This window comes from Erythrolamprus reginae, chromosome 4 (assembly GCF_031021105.1).
Source record: "Erythrolamprus reginae isolate rEryReg1 chromosome 4, rEryReg1.hap1, whole genome shotgun sequence".
In the NCBI taxonomy this organism is placed as follows: Eukaryota; Metazoa; Chordata; class Lepidosauria; order Squamata; family Dipsadidae; genus Erythrolamprus; species Erythrolamprus reginae.
In genome coordinates, this window is record NC_091953.1 from 57,403,923 (window position 1) to 57,430,161 (window position 26,239).

Sequence of the window (26,239 nt, forward strand, 5' to 3'; positions counted from 1 at the left end):
GACTGTCCCGCAAAAAACAGGACGTCTGGTCACCTTACTTTATCTGTATAGATGTGCATGTACAGCCATTTTCAATTTTTCCAGCAAAGCAAAGTGGCTGTGCATCTACTGAGGTAGAGATGGCTGGAACAATTTTCTATATATGTTTTGATTATTATCAGTGGAATTTCCCTCAGTAATTTAGATGTTTTAAATATCAATTTAAATTGATATTTAAATATAAAATATCAAGACGTTTTAACTCAAGTTTCATATTGGATTGTTCATTTAATTTTCCAAAACACTAGTTTAGGGTTTGATATATTAATATTTCCAGAGTGAGATTATTCAGAGCTCTGAAAACAGGCAGTTATATTTTCCATAAAAGTAACATATAACCCTATTTAACACTGAAAATATGAAAATTAAGTCATCTAAAAAATTAGAAAAGCCAAAGGCAAAACTGATATTCTTTCTTAACTATGTTGGAAAATATTTCTGTGTTTACAAGGCACTTTAGAATTTAAGAACTTGTTTTGTAAAACCACAATGTAATGGCAAGTTTATGTTCCAATTACATCAGCATATTACAATTTGGGAATATTCAATTTCTCGCTATTTTTATTTATTACTAAAGTTTTAGTAATACTAAAGAACTTTTACTACTTGATGTTCTCCATTATTTGCTGTAATATATGCACAGATATAATAAAGTTAAAGTAAGATCAAAAACGTGAGGAGGGAATTTATGTTCAAAAGGCATTTTATATTCCTACTTCCTAGGTGCTGCTCTCTTCCTACCACACATATTATATGGAGTTAACAGCCATTTAGGATAAGTGTAATATGAAATATTCTATTCAGAAATACTTAGAGCCAGAAGCTCATACTCTATTTAAAGGGCTATTATTAGAGGTGAAATAATCAGGAGACATATAAGTATTAGTAGACTTGTGCATTTCAGAGTACAATGCCTAATCACTGCATTAAGTTTTAACTTGCTTTAGTATTTTGATATCTGAGATGGAGGGGGGCATGGAAATGCAAATACCAACATAGTGCAAAAGATGCTACTTAAGGACTTGCATCAAATATCATAACATGATTAATAAAAATCACACAGTCATAAGGTAGTTACAATGATTTCATTATGACTTGTTATGGCCACTTATATTTCTAAGTAGGCATTGCCCCGGAAGCGGAGTATCGACGCTGAGACAGTAGCTGGATTTTAATAATGGGTCACTTTATTAATTAGCATAAATTAAAATAACGTGAATTTGCATAACGTGAATTTGCATAACGTAATTCAAACGTTATAACTATGTAAACAAAGGACCTGCAGAGGCCAACAACTAATGGGGCGAAATTTACCTGTCAAAACATTCATAGGCAACATTGGGCATAACTCCTTGCTGATCCAGGTGAAGGTAGCCACCTTCACCTGGATCCGAGCCACGCCCATAAGCGTGTGGGAGGAGCTCACCGTCCAAACCCCGAGGGAAATTGGATAAGGTGAGTCAAAGGGGCATCCCCTCTCCAATCCCCAAAGTTGTACGAACCTATAGTTCATGGGGAGAGGTGGCCCATCATCTTGAAAAGATGCCCAAAAGGAGAATGCACAGTTGCTCCTACTACCCATTTCCGCCCCTAACCTGCCAAACCCCAGTGACCAGAGGGAAGCCAAATTAATCCAATGTATTGTGCCGCACCCCCTAACCAGTCCATCCTTAACGTCAGTGTGGAATAGGCGAAAAAACGGCCTCACCCGTAGGAGGGACCGCAAAAACTTCCTATTCGGCCCCTAGGCGACCCCGTCCAGGCACACTGTATGATAGAGGAGGGCGGGTGGGTGTTCTCTTCAGGACAGCCGCGGGCAAAAGGAAGAGGTCAAAGCCGAACTTCCGGTTTTCGCTGGAAGCCAGTACTGTCTCCTGGCTCCAGGGGCAATTTCGGCCGGTGCTTTAAGGCGCGGCCGTGCATTTCTGATTTCATATGTGATGAGCTTTCATTTTTCATAATTATTGGGAATTATTTAAAGAAATACAATGAACAGCTGACCCATAACTGGATCTAAAAACAAAAAAAAATCATTATTTCCAAATTATAATTATAGTCTAATCCAATGAGTAATATGAAATTTATGCAACATGGTATTTTAAAAATGCTGCTGTTTTACACTAAATTGGATGAACTAAAAAAAGTGTATATCTGAGAACTTAAATACAGTTTTCATAATTAATTTTTGAGAAGCATAATTAACTTTTTGAGCTTGAATCTGTTTTCAGATTAACCTTAGTTTTAAAAGGGACTTTGTTAAACTGTTCAAGAAACACTCAATTTAGGCTCCTAATGAAATTGGTGCAGTTATTTAACCTAGTTCACAAATGTTAAAAAATCTTGTATGTTTTTGAATTGTAAAATAATTTAAATGGAAAGGGATTTATCCACTATTCTCAGTCATGATATATTATTTGTTAGTACAATTTATGTTACCGTAATATATTACCAATGAGTGGGTGAAAACAACTCTTATTAAACCATAATATTGTACCGTACTTTAAGAAAGTTTAGTGATAAATTTAAGTCCAGTTAAACATAAGATAAAATTAAATAGAAGAAGACACTGTATGTATTCAGCAGCCAAAAAAAGCATTTAAATATCATCAATAGTAAAATATTTGTTTGACTGCAGGAACATTTGCAAAATTAACTGCCAAATAACATTATCTTAAAAGACAATGTATTTAAATTGTCTTCATTTGTTGCCCAATTTTTAAATTCAATTTTCACTGTAGGGAGTTTGGCCAGTGCCCATACTACCTCTTAAATTATTGTTTTGATAATAACTTGGCTAATTTAGTTCTTCTGGGAGAAAGTCATTCAAGGCAAGATGTCAAATATATTTTATAATGCTCTTATCTCTGGTTTTTTTTAACAGATAAATAGTCAGTGACATATAACTCTGACACATGCCTTGTTAATCTATCTAAGCCAGAGACAACTACATATATTCTGTGGTTGGTTTAAATTTCTTAGTTTGCAGATGGTTAAATACAAAAAAACCTCAACAAAACTGAATTAGCAATTCCAAATCAACTTGCTACCAATAACAAAGAATGAACTCCAACTTCTATGGTAAAGGTAAAGGTTTTTACAAGACAATGTGTAACTCTCCTATCCAGATCAGTTTCTGCTAACTCCTGAAACTTCGTAATAAAAAGTGGTTTTTAAATGTTTTAAATTTAAATTACAGTGGTACCTCTACTTAAGAACTTAATTCGTTCTGTGACCAGGTTCTTAAGTAGAAAAGTTTGTAAGAAGCAATTTTTCCCATAGGAATCAATGTAAAAGCAAATATTGTGAGTAAACTCATTAAGAAAGAAATAAAAGCTCAGAATTTGGGTGGGAGGAGGAGGAGGAAGAAGAAGAGGAGGAGGACAGTCGCTGCTGAAGGAAGAAGGTGAAGTGAGGGAATAAAAAAAAAATCCAAAACTTTAAGGCTTAAAAAAAAAGAGGGACTCTGAGGAGGCAAGGAGGAGCACACCACTCCCATATACCTGGCGCGATGCTGCCTCCCATACACTGCGCCAGAGAGAGAAACCCAGGGAGAATGGCAGGAAACTGGCCGGGCCTTCATGCCGCTCTCAAATTTCCTGGGAATTTTTTCTGGGCTTGAGTTCTTAAGTAGACAATGGTTCTTAAGAAGAGGCAAAAAAATCTTGAACACCCGGTTCTTATCTAGAAAAGTTCTTAAGTAGAGGTATCACTGTAATTAATTGAAACTTTACTGAAGTTTAGGTCAACTTAAAAATCTTACTAGTTTACCTTGAGTTAAAATACCAAGAGGAAGATTAGAAACATAGAAACATAAAGATTGACGGCAGAAAAAGACCTCATGGTCCCTCTAGTCTGCCCTTATACTATTTCCTGTAGTTTATCTTAGGGGTGGATATGTTTATCCCAGGCATGCTTAGAACCAAAAACATGAGATATAAAATTTATATAAAATATATATAAAATAACCTGTTACTACCGTGTTTCCCCGAAAGTAAGACAGTGTCTTACTTTCTTTTTATCCCCAAAAGCCCCACTATGTCTTACTTTCGGGGTATGTCTTATATTGGAAAAAAATTGTCAAATTTTTTGTTTTAACCATAAAATTAACATTTAGACGCGGTGACGTATGGAGGGCGGCGTGGAAGTGGGCAGGAGGCGGCGCTCGTTAAGATCAGAGGGAGGTGGCAGACGCGGCGACGTATGGAGAGGAGGACGGTGCGGACGTGGGCAGGAGGCGGCGCGCAGCTAGATGAGAGGGAGGCGGCAATACCCCCGTGTTTCCCCGAAAGTAAGACATATGTCTTACTTTCGGGGTATGGCTTATATTAGCCGAAACCCCTGAAACCCCCGATACGTCTTACAATCGGGGGTGTCTTACTATCGGGGAAACAGGGTACTATAGGTAACTAAATTTCCCTAAAACCAGAAATAGCAATAGCACTTATATACCACTTCACAGTGCTTTACAACTCTCTCTACAGAGTTAGCATATTGTCCCCAACAAACTCATTTTTTTAATTCTTTCATTCCTGTAATAAGAAAATATAATGGGTAAAACAAATTATTCTGCTAAGACGTATAATTTATATAGAAACATTATACTGGTTGATTTTTACCAAAAAATTTAAAAGTGGCTTACATAATTATATTTTACTCGGGTTTTTTCAATCCCTTTTTTACTTCATGACTTTACTTTCTGCTAACTCTCACATATTCTCCTCACGACAACTTTATTATCCAGGTTTAGGATAGGAGTTAGTGATTGCCTTCATTCAGAGGCCTTCATTATGTGTGGGATCTGAATCTATTTTTTTCCTAATTCTGATCATGTCATATGCTAATCATCATTTTCTTGCTTAAGTACTTAAAATGGCCCCCAAATACCCATGTCTTCCAGAAAATAAGACTGGGTCCCATCCAGTAGGACCCCACGTGGCCACTGGCCCACTTCTTTTGTGTGCTCACGGCCGCAACAGAGCAAGTGTCAGGACCTGCCTTACCTCAGGGCCATAACTCATCATTCAGCTTCATGCTCTGTTTTGATCTCAAGCAGGAGGGGGCTTATGGCCACGTGGGCTCCTGCTGGACAGGGCTGTTGGTGCTGCCAATGTGAGGCAAGTGTCAGGGTGTGGATGGCCTGGCTGTGGGGGTCCTGAGATAAGCCAATCAAGATGCATGGGGCAACTCCACTACCACCCTGACTCACTTCATGGCACAGCACCACAAGCAACTAGACGGAGCGGCCAGCCAGCCGGTTGCACAGGCTCTTAAGTAGGGCTTATTTTGGGGGTAGGGCTTATATTAGGTACACATGTAAAAAAAACATGCTAGGTTTTATTTTCAGCATAGGTTTTGTTTTTTGGAAACAGACAGGGGTGGGTTCCTCTTACCTGCCTAGAGGTGCACCGCATACGCATCATCACATTTTGTGTGCGTGACTGCACACTACATGTGTACGCACATGTCTCCTCATGTGATTTTCCTTCCACGTATGCACAGGAAGCAAAAAATAACTAAAATCTCATGAGGGGATGCTTGCATGCGTGATCGCACATGTGTAAACGTCCCCTCGTGAGCTTTTGCTTCTGCGCATGTGCAGGAAGCAAAAAAAGGCCAAAAATTTAAAAAAACAATGGTGCCACATGACGGACGGGCAAAGATGGCACCAAAGCCATTGCACACAAATTGCACAATTGGCAGGCTACTACTGGTACGGTGCACCCTACTGCACCAGTAGGAACCCACCACTGGAAACAGGATATACATCTTGACCACAATAAATCTTTGAAACTATATTAGAATCAAATTGGAAAACAAATGAGTTTACTGGAGAATTAGGATAGTTGTTCTATCCTCTTAAGAATTTATATAATTTTTTTGGAATTCAGGAAAAAGGGATTTGAGTTAATCATGAATTTTTATTTTATGATAATGTTTATTATGTTCTGAACATATAACATCTAATGTCTCCCTTTAGAAAGGAGATAATATATTTTCCTAGTAACAGAAAGTTATTTACAGCAATGGAAAATTATCTAAGCCTATATGAAACATATTTGAAGCTCAGTTAATAGTGTCTGACTTTCATGCCAGGAATGTTGTTTATTTGAAAGCGAAAAAGAAATAAAGCAGGAGAATAAATGGTACACAAAGTTTTGTAGCATTCCACAAACAGTGGAATGTGCTGACTTAATAGGTAAATTATTCAGTGGTTTTTAAAAGGTAGACTTAAGATTATATATCTTTGGCAGAGAATTGCAGATAAAGCTGCAATAAAAAGCAGTTGAAAATGTCAAAAGTGAAATATTTGATATATATTTAATAAGAAACATTTGTTTCTCCTTTGAATAATTATTGATGTGTAGGCTATCACATCAAAAGGGTTGTCAATATGGCCATGAAAGCATGTTGGGTTAGTCAGTCTCCATGAGGTTAGAGAGCTATATTCATTTCTTGGATTCCAGATATGCTTTTCCCATCTGTTAAATTAATAGCTCTACAGTATATTAATTATTTCTTTCCTGCCTTATTTACTCTAAATACAGTATTCCAAATGGCAAAGCTACCTTGAATTTAAATTGTTTGAAATTGAAAGGTCGCAGAGATAATCAATTAATGAATGATACTGACATAAACCTTGTGGATTTTTTTCACCTAAATATGCCTATTTCATATATGGGGGTGTGATAGTCGACAGATCATTTTATACATGTACATGTTTCTTTCCAAAAAAAAGGCACAGTACAAGGTCAGAATAAAATTAAGTTAATATTAATTCAATTAATGAATTAAAGTTACTTTCTATAAAATAATTCCCATATAATTTATTTCTTTCACACATAAAACAATATACATTGTTTGCTGCACCATGTTTTTTTCCCCAATTCTCTTTGGAAAACTGAAATACTGTAGGCCTATATTCCTTTTGTTTAATGGTTCAGTTACAAATCAATCAATTTTAAACATCTAGTAAATCCAAATGAGTTTAATATCTTTTACTTCCAGAAATCCTAGTACTGTACTGTGTACCAGCTAGTTATTCTTTACATATAAAGGATGATTGTTTACAAAAAGAACAGCTCTATTCACAGGAATTCTCTAGTAAATGAACATTATGATGTTGCACTCACTCACTCACTTGGAAAGCTCCGGCAGAGGTGCAGCTTCTATAGATGTAGATGAAATTAAACAAGAAAAAAGCAAAGTTTTATAATTATATCATTTCCCATAATCACATTCAATCACTTCATTATTTTCTGCCTTTGCACATATGCATACCTGCAACATTATTGTTTACCACTAAATTCACAATCACTATAAAATACTGTAATCTCTTCCAATTCACAGCCAAAAATCTAACAAAAAAAGTAAATGTAAGTTGTTTTGCTGATGAACATTGTTCGTTTGAATTAAAAATTTATACATTTAAAAATATTTTCCTACAAGTGGACCAGGATCATATAAAAGAATTTAACTAATGAGTTAATTAATTTAGCTGTGATTTTAACCTAGATTGGAATCCATTTCATGTATTTAGTCATTGGGACAGGTGAAAATGTATTGTTTATTACCAAAGGTGGACTGTACTTCTATTAAAGGAATTCAGGCACGTTTATTACAAAATGCACTAAAGTAAACTTTTACATATGTTGATATTTTTACCTGTATCATTTAAAGTACAATGCTATGGAGATTTCGCATAACATAATACAGTAGTTTAACTTCACACTTTAATCAAAATTACGTAGGAATTTCAAAAACATTTGCATATTTTTTTAAACATAGAACAATTGAATATATATTACCAAAACAAGCCACTCCATCAAACCTATTATCAATAATAATAATAATAATAATAATAATAATAATAATGATGATGATGATGTATTAGATTTGTATGCCGCCCCTCAGTGAAGACTCGGGGTGACTCACAACAACAATACATAATATACAAATCCAATATTAAAAAATATACATTCTAGGGATACACTACATTCTTGTGGCTTTTCTGAGTTTCTCTGTCCAAAAAACTCTAAAATTTCTAATGGTCACCATCTGGAATATTTTACTTAACAAAGTAAAATTGTTGGATTCTTTAAACATACCAACTAACTACAATAATATGCTGAAGGGCAAAAACCATAACTTATTTCTGCAAATGCAGACTTAAGTGAAATCTAAAACCACTTGTGCATGTAACAAAAACATTTTTTACTTTTACCTAAGATCCAATTACCGTAACTATTAGGTATTCCTGAAAAAATTTACTTCTCCAAATCATTTTCATATTCAATTTTATGAGCACTGTTTTAATATTCCTTAGAGCAGTAGCAAAGGATTTTTCCTGCTAACAAAGAATGTAATGCAATAATTGCACAATGTGTTTTAATATTCCATTCTTGGGGACATTTAGAGAAAATAAATATTTGAATATTTTTAGTGATATATACAGTATATAGCTGCTTCCTGATGAATGGGCAATGAAATTTTGTGAGATACCCTAGGCCCGTGACGGTGAACCTATGGCATGAATGCCACAGGTGGCACATGTAGCCATATTGGAGGACTTATGAAGCGTTGCCCTATGTCAGCTCCAGTGTGCATGCGAGAGCTAGCCAGCTAATTTTTGGCCTTGGGGAAGGCCGTTTCACCCTCCTGAGGCTTCAGGAAACTTCCTGAAGGCTCCGGAGTACGAAAAATAGCACAATGGGCAAACCGGAAATCCATTTTTCTGAACTTCCGGTTTAGCTGTTTACCTGTTTTTTTCACCGTCCCAGGCTTCAGTGAGGCCTGTGCACATTTGCGAGGTCAGGGGCCAGTGTAAATGCATAGGGGCAGTGCCCATGCATGGGGGGATGGAATCGGTGTGTGGACTTGCATAGGTGTTAGAGTGCCTGCGGTGACCCGAGTGCTTTGCCAATGAAAACAGGCTTCCGAGCTCCATTTTCACCTACATGTGAAAATCGTTCATGTCACTTTTTTCAGTGCCATTGTAACTTTGAATGGTCACTAAATGAACCGTTGTAAGTCAAAAATACAAAAAAACTTATTTTTGCCATGTATGGCAACCTTCAGTCTTGAAAGATTATGGTATCGTTGTCTGGAAAGAGTTTAGTGTGGCTAAAGCATCTAGTGTGGCTAAAAAGGCCAATCCGAGGGTGGCAATCACTTCCACACTGAGTGCATAAGCATTCTGTCCTCTGCCTGGCTCCCAGATTTCGCTGGTCCCGGGACTGTCTCCTTGCCTCAGTCTGCCGAACAAGTGTCTCCTCAAAATGGAGAAGGCCATGCTGCATCTTTAGCTTCCAAGTTGAACACTCAGAGGTCAAGGTTTCCCAGCTGTTAATATCCATTTCCAAAGCCTTTAAATCCCTCTTGTAGATATCCTTATATCATAGCTGTGGTTTTCCTCTTGAGTGCTTTCCCTGCACTAATTCACCATAGAGGAGATCTTTTGGAATCCACCCATCATCCATTCTCACAACATGCCCAAGCCAGCGAAGACGCCATTGTTTCAGTAGTATATATATGCTGGAAATTCCAGCATGTTTCAAGACTGTGCTACTTGGAATTTTGTCATGCCAGGTGATGCCAAGGATACTTCAGTGACAGCGCCTATGGAAGGTTTTCAACTTCGTCTCTTGCCGTGCATAAAAAGGTCCACAACTCGTTGCAATACAAGAAAGTGCTCAGGACACAGGCTCTATAAACCTGGATCTTTGTATGTTTTGTCAGCTTCTTATTAAGTCATACTGTCTTTCTGAGTCTAGAGAATGTGGTGGCCTTTTTACCAATACATTTATTCAGCTCAGTATCTAGAGAGAGAGTGTCGGTGATGTTTCAGCCAAGATACACAAAGCCATGGACTACCTCCAATTGTTGTGCAAAGATTGTAATATGGAGCGGTGAATCCACGTCCTGATCCATTTCTTCAGGCTGATTGTTAATCCAAAATTTTGGCAGCAGGCCTTGCTGAAACAATCAATGAGTCGTTGAAGGTCTTCAGCAGAATGAGCAGTAATGGCAGCATCATCAACGAAGAGGAACTCCTGTAAGCATTTCAGCTGGACTTTAGACTTTGCTCTCAATCTAAAGAGGCTAAAGAGTTTTCCAATTGATCTGGTCATATGTGAATACAAAAATACAAAAAGATTCTTTGCTTGAAAAAAGCTTCCCTAAATACCCGTCATTAGATTAGAAATACTGCAAGCTGGAGTTACAAATCAGGAAGGGTGCCAGAGCACCTAACCCAACTGGCTGAATCCCATCACTGCTGTAGTTTTAGTGATGGGCTACCAAAATTTTTACTACCACACTGTGGGTGTGGTTTATGCATTTTGCTTCAACATCTTTCAGTGCAAATTGGGTGCTCTGGGGTGGAGCTCCAAATTTTGCTACCTTTCCTGACCGTGCCCGTAGGAGCCCATCACTGTGTAGTTTGTTTATTTAAAAATTAGATAAGGAATGTTGGTAGGGAAAGTCTATGTGCATTAAAACAGACAAAAGTTGAGAAACAATTACGGTAAATTGGATGAATTAAATTTCACGAACCACGAGAGCTAGGCTAGCGTGGGTGTGCAGCGGGGAAAAACTGTTGTTGGTTGGTTTTCCTCTTCCCATCAATTCATCCTCCCGCCCTGTACAATTTTTTTCTGGATGGGCACAATTGTTTGCACACACACACGCACCCCTCTCCTTTCTTTCTTTCTATCCGCTCCTTGCAATATGACAAGAGCTGCTTTTTCCTCTTCATTGGTCAAGCCGACTAATGAAACGAGGTGGTGACAGTTGCACTTGTTTTCATTACAGCTTCACAAACACACACACACACATTCACCTCCGCTCACAGGGAGAGTGCTCTACTACCCAAGCCGCTTTTCCAGCTCTAAACTGGCTATGAGAGCATTTGCACAATGTTTGATTGTGTGCCAGTTATGTCTGTTCCTACATCTTGAGGCGCTCACTCACTCATGCCCTGACCAACTTGTGCTTGGATTACTATAATGCGCTCTACATGAGGCTACCCTTGAGGAGCATTTGAAAGCTATTGCTTGCATAAAATGCAGCAGCAGTCTCAAGGCTCCTAGAATGGCCCATATTATACCACTGTTACGCTAATTGCACTGTTTGCACTAGTGTAATTCAAGGTGTTGGATATTATCTTTAAGGCACTCTACCGTGATGGCGAACCTGTGGCACGCAGAGCCATATCTGAGGGTTGCCCTGTCAGCTCCAGCCTGCATGCACGCACTGGCCAGCTGATTTTCAGCCATTTTTGCTCTCCTCGTTTCAGGAAAGCCTCCTGAACCCCTTTTCACCATCCTCGGGGTTCAGGAAAACCTCTTGAAACCTGAGGACAGCAAAAAACAGTCCAACGGGCCAGCTTCCAGTTTGCCCGTTGGCCCATTTTTCACCGTCCCCAGGCTTCAGGAGGCTCTCTTCCCTCTCTCCATCTCTCTCCCTCCAACTCTCCTTCCCGCTCCCCCCTCGTCCCTCTCTCCCCCTCCCTCTCTCTCCCCCTCTCTCATTCCCCCTCTCCCAACAGGCCTACCAGAAATCTGGAGACCTGTGTGCATACATTGGGGGGGGGGGGGCACTAGTGAATTGTCCGCATGCACAGGGGAGGGCATTGCAATGTGGGTAGGCACACCCACGCATGCTATAGCAAGCCTGCGCACCCGTTTGGCACTCGAGCCAAAAAAGGTTCACCATCACTGCACTATAGAGTATGCCTCCAGATTATTATCTGAGAAATTGTCTCATGTCAGTAGGATTGGCTGCCCCTCTTTATTACAGCAGAAGGGCTATATCCTGGATTCCGTTAATGAAAAAGCAGAAGGGCTATATCCTGGATTCCATTAATGAAAAAGACCCCGGCAGGGTCCAGAACCTTTTCTGCTTTGGCTCTGAAATATCATGTCCCATAAGGTGAGATCCACCCCTACCTTTTTGGTCTTTGAAGAGTCAAAAGCCTTTGCTAACTGGCTTGGAGCCTGGCTAGTAGACTAGTAGGGGAGGTGGCTAGTAGACTAGTAGGGGTGGCACAGTGGTTAGAGTACAGCACTGCAGGCTATGTCAGCTAACTGCTGGCTATAGTTCACCAGTTCAAATCTCACCAGGCTCAAGGTTGACTTAGCCTTCCAAGGTGGGTAAAATGAGGACCTAGATTGTTGGGGACAATAGGCTGATAGTGTAAACCGCTTACAGAGGGTTGTAAGAGCACTATGAAGTGGTATATAAGTCCAAACATAAAAATCCTATCTATCTATCTATCTATCTATCTATCTATCTATCTATCTATCTATCTATCTACTCTAGCTAGCTAGCTAGCTAGCTACCTAGACACAAAGTTTTTTCTCGCCATCACTCTGCTAAATAATACCCTCAACACTGTCAAACTATTTACTAAGTCTGCACTACTATTTCTACTAGTTTTCTCTCATCATTACTATTACCCATCTCCTCCCACTTATGACTATATGACTGTAACTTGTTGCTTGTATTCTTAAGGTTTTTATTAATATTGTTTTCTCATTGCTTATTTGACCCCTATGATAATCATATACATATGCACCAAAGACAAATTCCTTGCTTGTCCAATCACACTTGGCCAATAAAGAATTCTATTCTATTCTATTCTATCCACCTACCTACCTATCTACCTACTCTGGGACGCTTACAACAAAATATCATTCATTCATTTATTTATTCAATTTTTTAATGCCGCCCTTCTCCTTAGACTCAGGGCGGCTCACAACATGTTAGCAATAGCACTTTTTAACAGAGCCACCATATTGCCCCCACAATCCGGGTCCTCATTTTACCCACCTCGGAAGGATGGAAGGCTTGAGCTCGTATAAAAACAATTTAAAATTCAATTTAAAAACCCCTTAACAAGACATTCACATTATTGGGGCCGAATCTAAAATGGCATATAAGTAAATAAAAACAATTAAAGCTGCTGCACAAGAATCAAATGAACCTCCCTCAAGGGGTGAACCAGAACAGAAGCTACGAACTGCACGCGACCTTTCCATCTCTAAGACCGACCAATCGGTGGCTACTGTTCCTTGGAAGGGGCGGGCTTTAGTGTCTCTGCCTCAATCATTGGGTATTTCTGACGAAGGCGCAGGCGCGAAGGGCCGGCTTTCCTGGTTTCTCTTCGCCCTGGTTGAAAGCGAGGCGTGCGATTCGCTAAAATTGTTTTTATGTTTGGCTAGTCTATGGCTGCTTTAGGCTCATCTTCGGGGCCGGGAAAAGAACCGCGGCGGCGATGATCCCAACCCCGCGGCACCAGCACGTGGGTCCAGAGGGTCCCTTCAGCGCTGTTTACGAGCCCGCCGAAGACACTTACTTGCTGCTCGATGCCCTCGAGCGGGATGCCGAAGCTCTGAGAAGCACCGGGTGAGGCGGCGATCAGCGGAGCTCCTCAAGCAAGAGTTCGGGCACTGTGCACGGGCGGGCTTAGCAAGGGGACAATAGGAAACCTTGCTGCGCATTGCTATTTACATAGTTGAGTTTAGTTACATGTGTAAACTTGTAAAGGCGTGCATAAGACCCATTGAATGCATATTGAATAAACCGCTTTTTTTAAAAAAAAAAATACAGCTAGAAATGAACGTCCGGGAGAATTAAGCTGGTATTCATCATATATGAGATGATGCAAATATATGAGATGATCATATATGAGATGATGCTTGCATAAATGCCCCAGCATGCCTTCCGTCCCCGTCCTAATGTTTCTTTTTATTTTTTTTACTAGTATCATGTACAGTATATGAATATTATATCTTTACATACCTCCAATATTTACTTGACAAAGCAAAGAAACAAAATGTAGAGACTAAAAAATGATTAAAAGAATAAATAGATCACCCAGTTATCATTGACTGATCTTGGTCTTGGAAAGCTTAAGTAGGGTTTGTCAGGGTTAATATTTGACAGGGTTTGTCAGGGTTAATATTGATCAGGAAAAAGCTTGACAAAAGGGGATGGAGAAGGACTCTTTCTAGACAAAAACAATGGCAAGCTACATGGAATCCAGTTCACTTAAAAGTTTCATCTTTGTAATCGATTACTGTAAACAATACAATTCAGCATAATATAAACTTTATAATAACATAGAAACATAGAAGACTGACGGCAGAAAAAGACCTCATGGTCCATCTAGTCTGCCCTTATACTATTTCCTGTATTTTATCTTACAATGGATATATGTTTATCCCAGGCATGTTTAAATTCAGTTACTGTGGATTTACCAACCACGTCTGCTGGAAGTTTGTTCCAAGGATCTACTACTCTTTCAGTAAAATAATATTTTCTCACGTTGCTTTTGATCTTTCCCCCAACTAACTTCAGATTGTGTCCCCTTGTTCTTGTGTTCACTTTCCTATTAAAAACACTTCCCTCCTGAACCTTATTTAACCCTTTAACATATTTAAATGTTTCAATCATGTCCCCCCCTTTTCCTTCTGTCCTCCAGATTATACAGATTGAGTTCATTAAGTCTTTCCTGATACCTTTTATGCTTAAGACCTTCCACCATTCTTGTAGCCCGTGTTTGGACCTGTTCAATTTTGTCAATATCTTTTTGTAGGTGAGATCTCCAGAACTGAACACAGTATTCCAAATCACCAGCACTCTATATAAGGGGATCACAATCTCCCTCTTCCTGCTTGTTATACCTCTAGCTATGCAGCCAAGCATCCTACTTGCTTTTCCTACCGCCCAACCACACTGCTCACCCATTTTGAGACTGTCAGAAATCACTACCCCTAAATCCTTCTCTTCTGAAGTTTTTGCTAACACAGAAGAGAAGGATTTAGGGGTAGTGATTTCTAACTAACCTCTGTTATCTGTATCTGTTTTGTAAAGCAGTATGCTGCAAATACCATCTACTGTGCATACTGCATTCTGTTCTATTGCAAAAGAAATGTTTGGTCATTATTGCATCAAGTGACAGACAATATTTTTTTTTGCTAGGAAGAGTTCAGATAAACCTAAGAAAGTGTGTGTGTGTGTGTGTGTGTGTGTGTGTGTGTGTGTTTGCCCTCCCCCCAGCTGCTTGATTTTGCTAGGATTGCACCTAGCTGCAGGGACTAATAAAACAAATAAGCATCTCTGAAATATTAATATGCAGGTAAAATCCAGACATAACTAGAATGAAATCTATAAAGCGTCCAGATTTAGGTTACCTGTAAATATAACATGTTTCCTTATTGATGTGTAAAATTGCATTGCAGGTAAAATTTAATCAGTCTGAGAAATCAGAAAAGTTGAATAATAGCAATGATTTATTAAATTGTATTAAATTACAATTATGGCAATGGTTTTTTTTTGTTTTACAAATGAATGCAAATATACTTATCCCAGGATAATCTTACAAAATCCAATCTGGGTCAGTTAATTATTTTATAATTCATTAAATTTACAATTGACATTATTCATTGACTGCTGGATCTGATTTTTAATTTGCAAACTGATGGTTTAAAAATGTATACATTAAACCATGTATGTTTTGTATGTTGCATTATAGTTCTCATTTTAATCTCTGAACTATTATTTTTGCATTCCTTTAGCATTGATATATGCCTTGAAGTAGGATCTGGATCTGGAGTAGTTTCAACTTTTTTAGCTTCAATTGTTGGATCCAAAGCATTTTATATGTAAGTATTTATATGCCATTTGAGTTATATAAGGTAAGCAAGAAATAGGGTGCTTCTGATGCTTAATTGTGTTAGTTAAATAATGCAAATGTGAATATGGACTATTATTACATGTAAATTCGAATTATGTCAATAGTATAATTCTTCACTCAGTAAAAAAAAACTTTAGATAAAAGAAATACAATTTGGTGTGAAATAGTATACCTGACAATTCTACAAGATAATGTCTCAGTTCAGAACTGTTGCTTGTACTTCGCTGTTGTTTTAGAAGCCAATATTTATCTGCTCCCCAGGTGGTTTGGGAATAAAATTCTCTTGCATTAGATTTTATATGTTTTGCAAAATTTATATGCTTGGTAAAATCTCTCAAGTACCTTTTTTCACTTTCTTCCTTGTTTCTTCTTTGAATTAGATTATGCATCTGTAAGAAGGAACAAGTATCTTTCCATATCTTTTGTAGTGAACCTGCATAATCGTATGCTTTACATACATGTAACCAAAGATGGCTTCTGTTTACTAAAATGTAATTTTCTGCATACAGGTGTACTGATATCAACCCTGTGGCTGGTCTATGCACAGTAGAGACAGCTAGAGAAAATAGTGTTCACATTCAACCAGTAATTACCGATCTGGTAAGACAAATTATAATTAATTTTTTGGTCAGCAAATTTTAAAATATCAATAGTCAAACATTGTTTATGTTAAATTTTAGGGTAAGAATTGCTGTTTATAACATAAACGTCTAAAACAGTGTTTCCCAACCTTGGCAACTTGAAGATATTTGGACTTCAACTCCCAGAATTCCCCAGCCAGCAAATGCTGGCTGGGGAATTCTGGGAGTTGAAGTCCAGATATCTTCAAGTTGCCAAGGTTGGGAAACACTGGTCTAAAACTAACATAGCTCTTCTGCTTGCTTGTGTACCAGTCAAGTTGTTCGGACCCACCTCCCCAAACACAACAAACCATCTGAAGTTAACTCAAAGATTCCTTTATTGGAGCACCAGCAGCCTTGGCAAAAAGTTTCTCTCACTGCAGTTAATAAGTCCATCCAGCGGGGAGATGTCTACCACATCTATTCATCTCCACCCCATTTAGAATTCTTTATTGGCCAAGTGTGATTGCACACACAAGGAATTTGTCTTTGGTGCTCTCAGTGTACATAAAAGAAAAAGATACATATGTCAAGAATCATGAGGTACAACACTTAATGATTATCATAGGGGTCAAATATGCAATGAGGAAACAATATTAATAAATATCTTCTGGATACAATTTATCCCCAGAGCTAGGGTGGTGCTTTACTAGCAGCGATAGCTCTTCCTTCCCAAGAATCAGCCCAGAGATTTCCACTGCTCTCCTCCTCTCTGCCTTCTGCACATCTCCACTTCATCATCAGCCCCAGGGGGCTGATGACTCTCCCAGGGCTGATGGACAACTCAGGCTCCGCCTCTATCTCTCTGTGCCAGCTCCATTCCCTCTTCCCCATCAGAGCTCTCAGTTTGCCTGACTCCCATGCTACCGCCTTCTCTGATTTAACTGATGGAGGAGCCCTCAGCAACAGGCCACCGCACAACTGATTTTATAATACAAGTTGCAATCTGCACTGCTCTGGTATTGTTGTCAAGTGACTCACTATATGTTAGTTTGAATGGGGTTTGTGGTGCTTGGTACCTCAGTGTATTCTAGCTTGGATGTAGAAGGAATGAAATTTCTTAGCAGTATAGGTATCTAAAGCATGTAAATAATAGAAAAAGGTATTATATGCAGGGCTCCCTTATCCTTTTTAGAATATATGATAAACCAAATTTTTAGGCTACGTGATAAATTTTAATTATAATATGAAACTTAAAGACCAGAAAACTGGTATTGAATAGATAATTCTTAATACTGTAGTTTTCCTGGAATAAGCACTGAAAGGCAAGTGGTTTGGGAATAAGATTGGCTTACATTAGATTTTATATGTTTTGCAAAATTTATATGCTTGGTAAAATGTCTCCAATACCTGTTTTTCACTTGCTTGCTTCCTTGTTTCTTCTTTGAATTAGATTATGCAACTATAAGAAGGAACCTGTATCTTTCAAGATATTTTGTAGTGAACCTGCATAATCGTATGCATTACATAAATGCTAATGTTTTCATTTATGTTCAGGTAACAGGATTGTCCCCAAGATTACATGGAAAAGTTGATTTGCTGTTATTTAATCCACCTTATGTGGTAACCCCTTCTGCTGAGGTATGATCATGAGATTTAAGAATACCAATTAACAATTTACCAATTAATTGTAAAGTACTTCTGTAAAGTATCACTAGTATTGAAAAAAATCAATTAGTTGAAAATTGATTTTTTTTTCATATCCCAACTTTTATATTTCTAAAAAATTACTTATACATAGAACAGAATCAGATTACTATAAAATATGGGCAAAATTTTACGATTGGCTAAAGAACAGAGCAACAAAATTCTCTGATCAAACACCTAAAAAGTGGGCAAACTTTCATTTCCCAAATGTTGTAGGTGTATGTTTTTATGTATTTTTTTTCCTTTTTTGTCTGTTATATTTGAAAAAAACAAATAAATAATTTTTTTTAAAAAAAGAACAATCATCTTTCACTTATGCTTTTGCTTGTTTCTACATCTTTCTCTTGATATTTGTGGCTTAATCCCAATTCCATAGAAGCATAGAATATAATCATTGACTATATCTTGGAGATGATCTAATCTACCACCATTGAAGAAATCTATTGCAGCATCTAATGGTTGAAGATGAATCTTCGCAAGAAACACAGAAAAAGAACTGCAGAACAATTCTTAAGCATGTATAATGCCCAAAAGAAATATGCATTCTTCTTGTCTTGTCTTTTGAAATAACTTTGAAAAAGTATACCCTGTCTTCTGTATGACCTTTCAGCTCTATTTTCCATATTTGTTCTAGATACAAACTAATGGAATAGAGGCAGCTTGGGCTGGAGGTAAAAATGGCAGAGAGGTTATGGATAGACTCTTTCCACTTGTGTCAGACTTACTATCAGCAAGAGGATTGTTTTATTTAGTTACAATTAAAGAAAATAATCCAGGTATCCATATTTCAAATTCTTCTTTAATATTGGGGTGATTGTTATACAAAATGCTTTTTAATAATTATGAAAAATCTTTGAGTTCTGAGTAAAAAATCTATTTCAAATTTGATTGTAGTAGATGCAGTTCTGAGCTTTATTATCTATATTACTATGTTATTATTAAATATCAACAAAAGAACATAGATGCTTTTGGGGATGTAGAAAGAAATTATAAAATGAAATGAAGCACAGGGACTAGATTTCTGACATTCATACACTGGGCAGAATAACTTATTTAACCTGCACTGAATGCACAAGCTTGTGACCAGCACAGGATACTAAGATCTAAAAAAATAGTATAACTTTCTTTTTATTACATAGAGATAAAATACATGGAAATGGCTTCAGTGCACTATCATTCCCCCCTTCCCCAAACATTCAGTTAGGTTAGCAGTAAAGTCAGTTGTTGTTTTTAAACTGAATGATATTCTCTTTTTTAAATTGCAGATGAAATTATTAAAATATTGCAGGAATGTGGTTTAAATGGCAGTAAAGTAATTTCCAGACAAGCGGGAAGGGAGTATCTCTCAGTTCTGAAATTCTGCAAATCCTAAAGCTGGCTTCTGGATGAATCTTCCTATAGTAGACTTTTTGCTTTAAAATGCTATCTTGGATTAATTAATTACATTTAATTAAGATTAAATCTAGCTGTTGTCAACAAGTACATATTAGCATATTATCTTAATTCAAAAATATGCATAAATATTTCCATATGTGTAAAATCAAAATTTTGACAATAAATGTATAAACGTGGAAAGTAAAATACTGCATAAACATTGTTACAATCCTATCATACAGGTACTTAGGAGAGAAATTGTGGCTGTTGTCCTGAGTTGCTTCTTTTTATCATCTGAGATTCTGAATGATGAACTTAGCATGGAGTTAATTCTCTTGTTTTTGGTTGCATATTCTGGAACTTGCAAAGTTTAGGTAAAAATGGCTATTTCGAGTTTGAAATACTTATTGGTATTCCACATTGGCTTGGTAGAAAAGAAAAAGCACCTGCAAGTTTTAAATAAAATCAACTATTTCAATTTTGAAATAGTTATTTCAATTTTACACTATTTCAGGTTTAGAATATCATTAGTCAGAATACTTAAAATATGATTGGAACTGTTTCAAACTTGAATGTTTAAATTCAGAATCTTTTGAACATCACTGGTCCCTTCTTCAGTACTAGCAATTGCTATAAGTTGCACTAGCTGGTTAACAATATTATTTGCCGCTACCTCAAATTCAATACAATACCACAGATATGGTAGGTACAGTATATCCCTCATTTTGAAGCTTTAATGCCAATTCTAATCATGACCTCTAATTGAATAAACTGTTAAATTATTCTTCATGCTGCTAAAAATCTTTAGACCTTAACAGGGCTTATGTAAGACAGGAATCCATGAAGCCGCCAGAGGTCAAAAACTGTTACATGTCACCCACTTCTACATTTCACATCTGAATATTTTGATGCAAAGATAGTAAGGAATACTAATAAATGATCAATCGGTTTGAACTTTTTATTGTAGAGGGAGAAATTAAGTCCAAGTACGATGGTTTTCAATTGCTTCTTTAGGATCGCTGAAGCAGGTGTATCAGAAGAAAGTCTCTCGGCAAAGAGGACAAGTGGATTTGTTGCTAGATGTAAACCATTTGTACTAGAGAAATTTAGAAAACAAATATTAAGGGTAATCTAGCATTTACTATTTACAATTAAACAATAGCCAATCAAAATGGAATACTTTATGGCATCTTTAAATCTATTTCTAAAGAATAAAATTAAGAACCTATTTGTTATGAAGTATTTTCATGGAATAGCCAAGTAGCCAACAATACTAGGCTATTCCATGAAATACTCTTTCACAAGCTAGTTTCCTTTAAGATCTAATCTATATCGAAGGTATTAAAAAAACACTTAAGAATAAACTTCTCTTGCCCCTCTGAAAACAGCAAATCATTTCAATTTAAAGAATCCTAAAATTTTCTTAAAAGCTCCCTTTATAAAATTAATAAAAAGCTATTTTATTAAGCTATTTATTAAATGTTCATATGATCAATAATAGCATTAAAGCCATTAAAGTCATATACATTTCAGATTTGTTTCCTTCCTAAATAATAATTATTTCTATACTATACTTACCAGGCAGGCTGAATGGAACTTTTTCTTGCATGTTCTGCAAGCTTTTTTGGGAAGGGAGTAGTTGGAGCCATGTATAACCGAGAAACAGATCATGCAGTCTTCAACACCCTCAAATCGTTTATCCACATTGTTTTTCCATAATGCTAGTCCTTCCATAATGCTTCCATTCTGTTGGGGAAATAATGCATTTCAGCTTTGTGCAATATCACCATTCAGTGAATTTTTTTATCCCAATTTCCCATTTTTTGCAATTTCCTGTAAATTTATATAATATTCATAATGCAGTATATAAGTAAAGTTTTTATGTAGTGTTGATATGTTGAATAATCAGTTTGACCTACTATATACTTTCCTGGGATATTGTTGCAGCACTAGAGATCAGTTATATGATCTGGGAAGAATGCAACTGCTTTATAAACTATCCAACAAGTACCGCTTTTATTCCCAGGCATTTTTTTAAACCTTTCAAGTAGTTCAGATACTTGTTATTTAGAGCAGATCTAATCCATATGACCAAAGTATGAAAAAGTACCTGATGAGTGAGGTAAGTGCTAAGCTGCAGCATCCAATTGCGCCATTGCTGAACTGCTACCCCAACCCTTTTCCCACTCTCTACTGCTATGGAGCCCAAAGGATAATTTGGAGGAAGCTGTATGATCAATTCAATGAATATATCATCAACTGAGTAAGTAGCAATGACTTCTCGAGTGGTAGATCGAGCTTTTACCTGTAAAAACAAAAATGTTACCATTTATTATAGCAGCAGTGTTTCAATCCTACTATTTATTTTCAAGACAGTTCTAACTGGGACCAAAATTTTTAAGCATAGGTGAACTATTGCATGATCCTAACTTTTAGTAATGGCAGTTCCGGTTGAAGTAGTTAAACAAGGGACTCCTTTTTTTGCTGCCTGTCTGACCTAAGCTTCAACTCGATTCGTCTATTTTTCATCCTATCTCTGTCCTTTTGTTGCCCTGTGATCTACTCTACTGCCACTGCCACTGACTTCTTGGTATTTTCCCTCTGCAATTATTAACTATAACTTTGTGTTGCCTTCTCAAAATTTTACAAGGCTTCATGGAGGCCATGCAAAACCCAACACCTGCCTTGACTGGGCATTGCCTTGGCAGCCGTAAGAGGAGGAAGAAAACGGTAAAGGTTGTCAGGAACAGGTGGGAGTGCAGCACAACTAAAAGGTCAGAGATGGAAGAAATAGGCATGGGCAGTTGAAATGTACACAGTACAGCGGTCATGAGGTATGCTGCCAAGTCACTGAATATTAATCACATCACCGCAAGGGCACTGCAGTGGCTATCACTCCAAGGACCAGTCATTTACCAGTCATTCAGTGTTGTCATAACTTTGAAAAGTTGCTAAATAAATGGTTACTAAGTAAGGACAAGCTGTATGTGATTTTATTTTTAAGCAACAATGAAAACCATGTTTATAAGAGTATAGCACAGTGAATATCTTTCCACCTAAAGATGTTCAGACTGGATTAAATAAGGCTGAATTAGTATTAATAGACAGTCAGTCAATTAGGTCATTCTTTGTCAAATGGACCAGGTGTCCACTTGACTGATTTTTTTCAGCCTTATTTGAAAAGAAACCATCACAGAAACAACAGATATGATAGAAACAAACATTTATTATTTATTTACTTATTTATTAATCAGATTTGTATGCTGCCCCTCTCCGCAGACTCGGGGCGGCTCACAGCAATAATAATACAATGTAAACAAATCTAATATTTAAGTTAACATGCTCTTTCTAATGAAATAAAAATGAAGACGATGTTTTCTCACTTTCAATCACCTTCATTTTATTTCATTAGAGCATGTTTTTTCCTATCATATATGTTGTTTTTGTGACGGTTTATTTTCAAATAAAGCTGCAATTTCACCTGGTGCATATATTCTAAGGCAGGGGTCCCCAATCCCCAAACCACACCAGTACCGACCCATGATCTGTTAGGAACTGGATTGCACAGCTGGACATGAGTGGCAGGATCTAGATTGCCCCGCCTCCCCGTTCGGAGAAAAATTGTCCTCCACAAAACTGGTCCTCAGTGCCAACAAGTTTAGGGACTGCTGTTCTAAGGCACTTTTTCCATTTAATAATGTAAACAATTTAGGTACTTCTTAGAACCTTCTTAGAATGCTTCATAGAAGAATGTTTAGGTTGCAGATTTCACTGCATTTTTTTGAGAGCAGCCCTAAGATCACCTCAGTGCTTCCAATCAACTCTCAGAAAACAGTTGTATCATTGCATTTAATAAAATATACTACATAATGAAATGCACACAAGTACCGTAAATACAGACAGTGAGATAATAAGATAATGATACAAACCGTCATGCCGTTAAACAACTGGGTACTGGTCTGTACAGAAAATATTTCTTGGGAAGACAGTATACCACTAACATATTTGCTTGTAAATTTATCTACAGTGTTGAAGACTCGCTTCTCACAGCTGTTCCACCAAAGACGAACCATAGCTGGCAAATCTTTTAAGGTCATACAATAGACGGTGCAAGCCAAATGTGGAATGTGTGAGGACATTGCTAGTGTGTCTATAGAACAAATGGGAAAAATACAAAATTAATACAATACAAAAATACAAAATAAAGCCAGTTTAAAAAGTGCCGGAGTTTCAGTTAGAGTACTGTACTTCCATTTCTTAGTAATGTGAGTAAAATAGTATACATTCTTACTTCAATTACTAAATTCACTCGGGCTTATTCTAAACCAAGGATAGAGATTAAAATTATTTTGATCTAAAAATTATTTTAATCCCAGAATGCCTATATGTCAAACTTCTTACATAAGATAAAACTGTCTTTCCCTCTTCTCAAAATGGTATCTGTACCCTCATGGTCATGCTGCCTGGAAATTCTAGAAATTCCAACAAATTTAGAGGCATTACCCTGTTACTGCAAATACAGTGGTACCTCTACTTAAGAAATTAATTCGTTCCGTGACCAGGTTCTTAAGTAGAAAAGTTTGTAAGTAGAAGCAATTTTCCCATAGGAATCAATGTAAAAGCAAATAATGTGTGCAAACCCATTAGGAAAGAAATAAAAGCTCGGAATTTGGGTGGAGGGAGGGGAAGGAAGAAGAAGAGGAGGACAGTCGCTGCCCATAGTGAAGGGAGCGTTTCTTTTCTCTGGGCGCTGGCAGAGGTTTATTCCCTCTCCAAACACCCAGAGAAAATGCTTTGTTCGCTTTGGACTGGACTGCCAAAGCCTCCTTAAGGGCCACCAAAAGTCTCCTCTGGCAACCAAGAAAAGCCTGAGATGGCCAGGATTAAAGGGGGAATGGCAGGAAACTGGTCGGGCCTTTGTGTCGGTCTCAAATTTCTGGGAAATTTTTCCAGGCTCAGGTTCTTAAGTAGAAAATGGTTCTTAAGAAGAGGCAAAAAAATCTTGAGCACCCGGTTCTTATTTAGAAAAGTTATTAAGTAGAGGCGCTCTTAAGTAGAGGTACCACTGTATTAAGAATTCTGATTTCCTAGTTTAGAGGTGGTGCAATGCCTCACAATTGTTCAGTTTTGGCAATCATCCCAGATTTCTCTCTGAACATGAGATGGTGACCATGTAAAACAGTGCTTCTCAAACTTTCTAATGTTGTGACCCCTTAATAAAGCTCATTTTGTGGTGACCCCCAATCATAAGCCTAGCACCAATTCTCCCAACAGAGCTTTAAGCTGATAGGCAGGAAGGTCAGAGGGACACCCCCACTGTAAACGCTTGATTGGTCGGATTGTAAAAATATGTTCCAAAGCGCCAAAATAGAAGCTATAGTTCCTAACACCATGGGAAATTTGTCTTTTCTCATGGTCTTAGGCAACCCCTGCCAAACGGTCATTCGACCCCCAAAGGGGTCCCGACCCGCAGGTTGAGAACCACTGATATAAAAGAAAGCAAATTCATTCAGCTTGGAATTTCAAAGGGGAAAAAATTATGAAAACACTGCAGGAATTGGCAAGTCAAAAATTTCACTTTAACTGGTACCTATTCAGCACAAAGTGTCAGCAATTTTGTGCTGTTTGTTCATGTATTAATGCAACATAAATAAGGATATTTTATTATTTATTAGACTTGTATGCCACCCCTCTCCAAGGACCCGGAGCTTTAGGAGGTATTTGTTCTGTCATTAAACCACCTGAAAATAGGACAATATTATAGAGGACAATGACTACCCTAGAGGAATCCTAACAAAAAAAAAATCTCTTAATGAAATACATAAAAATTAAGAATATTTTGACTTGCCTTTGATGTTTAAATCAAGCTCTTCAGTAAAATACGTTTTTACGTCTTTATTTGAAATTTCTGATATTGATCCAGGAACAGTTGGATTTTCTGGCATAAGCCTGAACAAGTGACATAACAGTTTATTCAAACTCTTAGTTCTTCGAAGGTATTGTGAATAAAGAGCTCGAAGCTGGAGGAAAAATAACATGTAAAAGAATTCCCATGAATTATGAAGTATTTTAATAAAATAATAATTCTTACTGAAAAATAACCTAAAGCAGTGGTGGCGAACCTATTTTTCCTCGGGTGCCGAAGCAGCGTGTGCATGCACTACTGTGCAGGCGCAAGTGCTCAAACCTATAATTCAATGCTAAGAGAGAGTGAAAACATCTTCCCCCACCCTCTGGAGGCCGGAAATGGCCTGTTTCCCAATTTCTGATGGGCCCAGTAGGCTCGTGTTTCACCCTCCCCAGGTTCCAAAGGCTTCCCTGGAGAATTAAAACGCTCTCCCCCCAGAGCCTCTCTGGAAGCCAAAAATGCCCTCCCAGAACCTCTGTGTGAGCCAAAAATCAGCTGACTGGCACACACATGCATGTTGGAGCTGTGTTAGGGCAACAGCTTGCGTGCCAGCCTATATGGCTCTGTGTGCCACCTGTGGCAGCCGTGCCATAGGTTCGCCATCACTGCCCTAAAGCCTCTGAATCAATAGATCATGAAGTAAATGGAATAGAGAAAGGTTCACTTAAAAGTGTATTCTCATTTTATTTGATTTCTATTCTTAGCATCTAATGATCTTTGTGGCCCCTGTGGAAAGGCCCATGCAAAAAAGCACATAATACTAGAAAAGATTGGTATCATTTTATTTTTGATAACAACAGATAATATGGTCAGGGGCTAGCATGAGTACAGGATGGGTAAACCATACATCCATATATAATATACCAACATACCTTTATATCTTCTAAGCAACCTGATATCATGTGTCATGTTTAAAAACAAAGACCGAACAACTATCAACTCTTATTTTAAAAT

At 37.5% G+C, this 26,239-nt stretch overlaps 2 protein-coding genes across 3 annotated transcripts in view; one reads left to right on the top strand and one right to left on the bottom strand.

Moving 5' to 3' along the window:
• The first annotated feature begins 13,183 nt into the window (after window positions 1-13,183).
• N6AMT1 (N-6 adenine-specific DNA methyltransferase 1) lies at window positions 13,184-22,351 on the top strand. Of its 2 annotated transcripts, XM_070750299.1 has the most exons (6): window positions 13,184-13,443; window positions 15,618-15,704; window positions 16,246-16,336; window positions 17,854-17,937; window positions 18,638-18,779; window positions 19,269-22,351. In XM_070750299.1, exons 1-6 carry the CDS (start codon window positions 13,313-13,315, stop codon window positions 19,373-19,375), a joined length of 642 nt encoding a protein of 213 aa, XP_070606400.1. In that variant the 5' UTR covers window positions 13,184-13,312; the 3' UTR covers window positions 19,376-22,351. The 2 variants fall into 2 exon arrangements, with proteins under 2 accessions (XP_070606400.1, XP_070606401.1); XM_070750300.1 differs by lacking the exon at window positions 17,854-17,937 and having other exon boundaries at window positions 13,233-13,443; window positions 19,269-19,584.
• The window catches only part of LTN1 (listerin E3 ubiquitin protein ligase 1), a 43,201-nt gene continuing 37,283 nt past the window's right edge, over window positions 20,322-26,239 (bottom strand). Inside the window, exons 26-30 of the mRNA XM_070750298.1 lie at window positions 25,226-25,397; window positions 23,307-23,527; window positions 21,488-21,682; window positions 20,956-21,123; window positions 20,322-20,473 (exon numbers count right to left, since the gene is read on the bottom strand). Of these exons, the coding sequence (XP_070606399.1) occupies window positions 20,411-20,473; window positions 20,956-21,123; window positions 21,488-21,682; window positions 23,307-23,527; window positions 25,226-25,397 (819 nt within the window). The 3' untranslated portion in view covers window positions 20,322-20,410. The remainder of the gene's footprint in view (window positions 20,474-20,955; window positions 21,124-21,487; window positions 21,683-23,306; window positions 23,528-25,225; window positions 25,398-26,239) is intronic.

Bases quoted from the DNA above. Each gene is read 5' to 3' on its own strand.
- N6AMT1 (XM_070750299.1), top strand. From the start codon at position 13,313: ATGATCCCAACCCCGCGGCACCAGCACGTGGGTCCAGAGGGTCCCTTC. The intron at 13,444-15,617 runs GTGAGGCGGCGA...GCATTCCTTTAG, and splicing joins GAAGCTCTGAGAAGCACCGG to CATTGATATATGCCTTGAAG. The intron at 18,780-19,268 runs GTATCCATATTT...TTTAAATTGCAG, and splicing joins AATTAAAGAAAATAATCCAG to ATGAAATTATTAAAATATTG.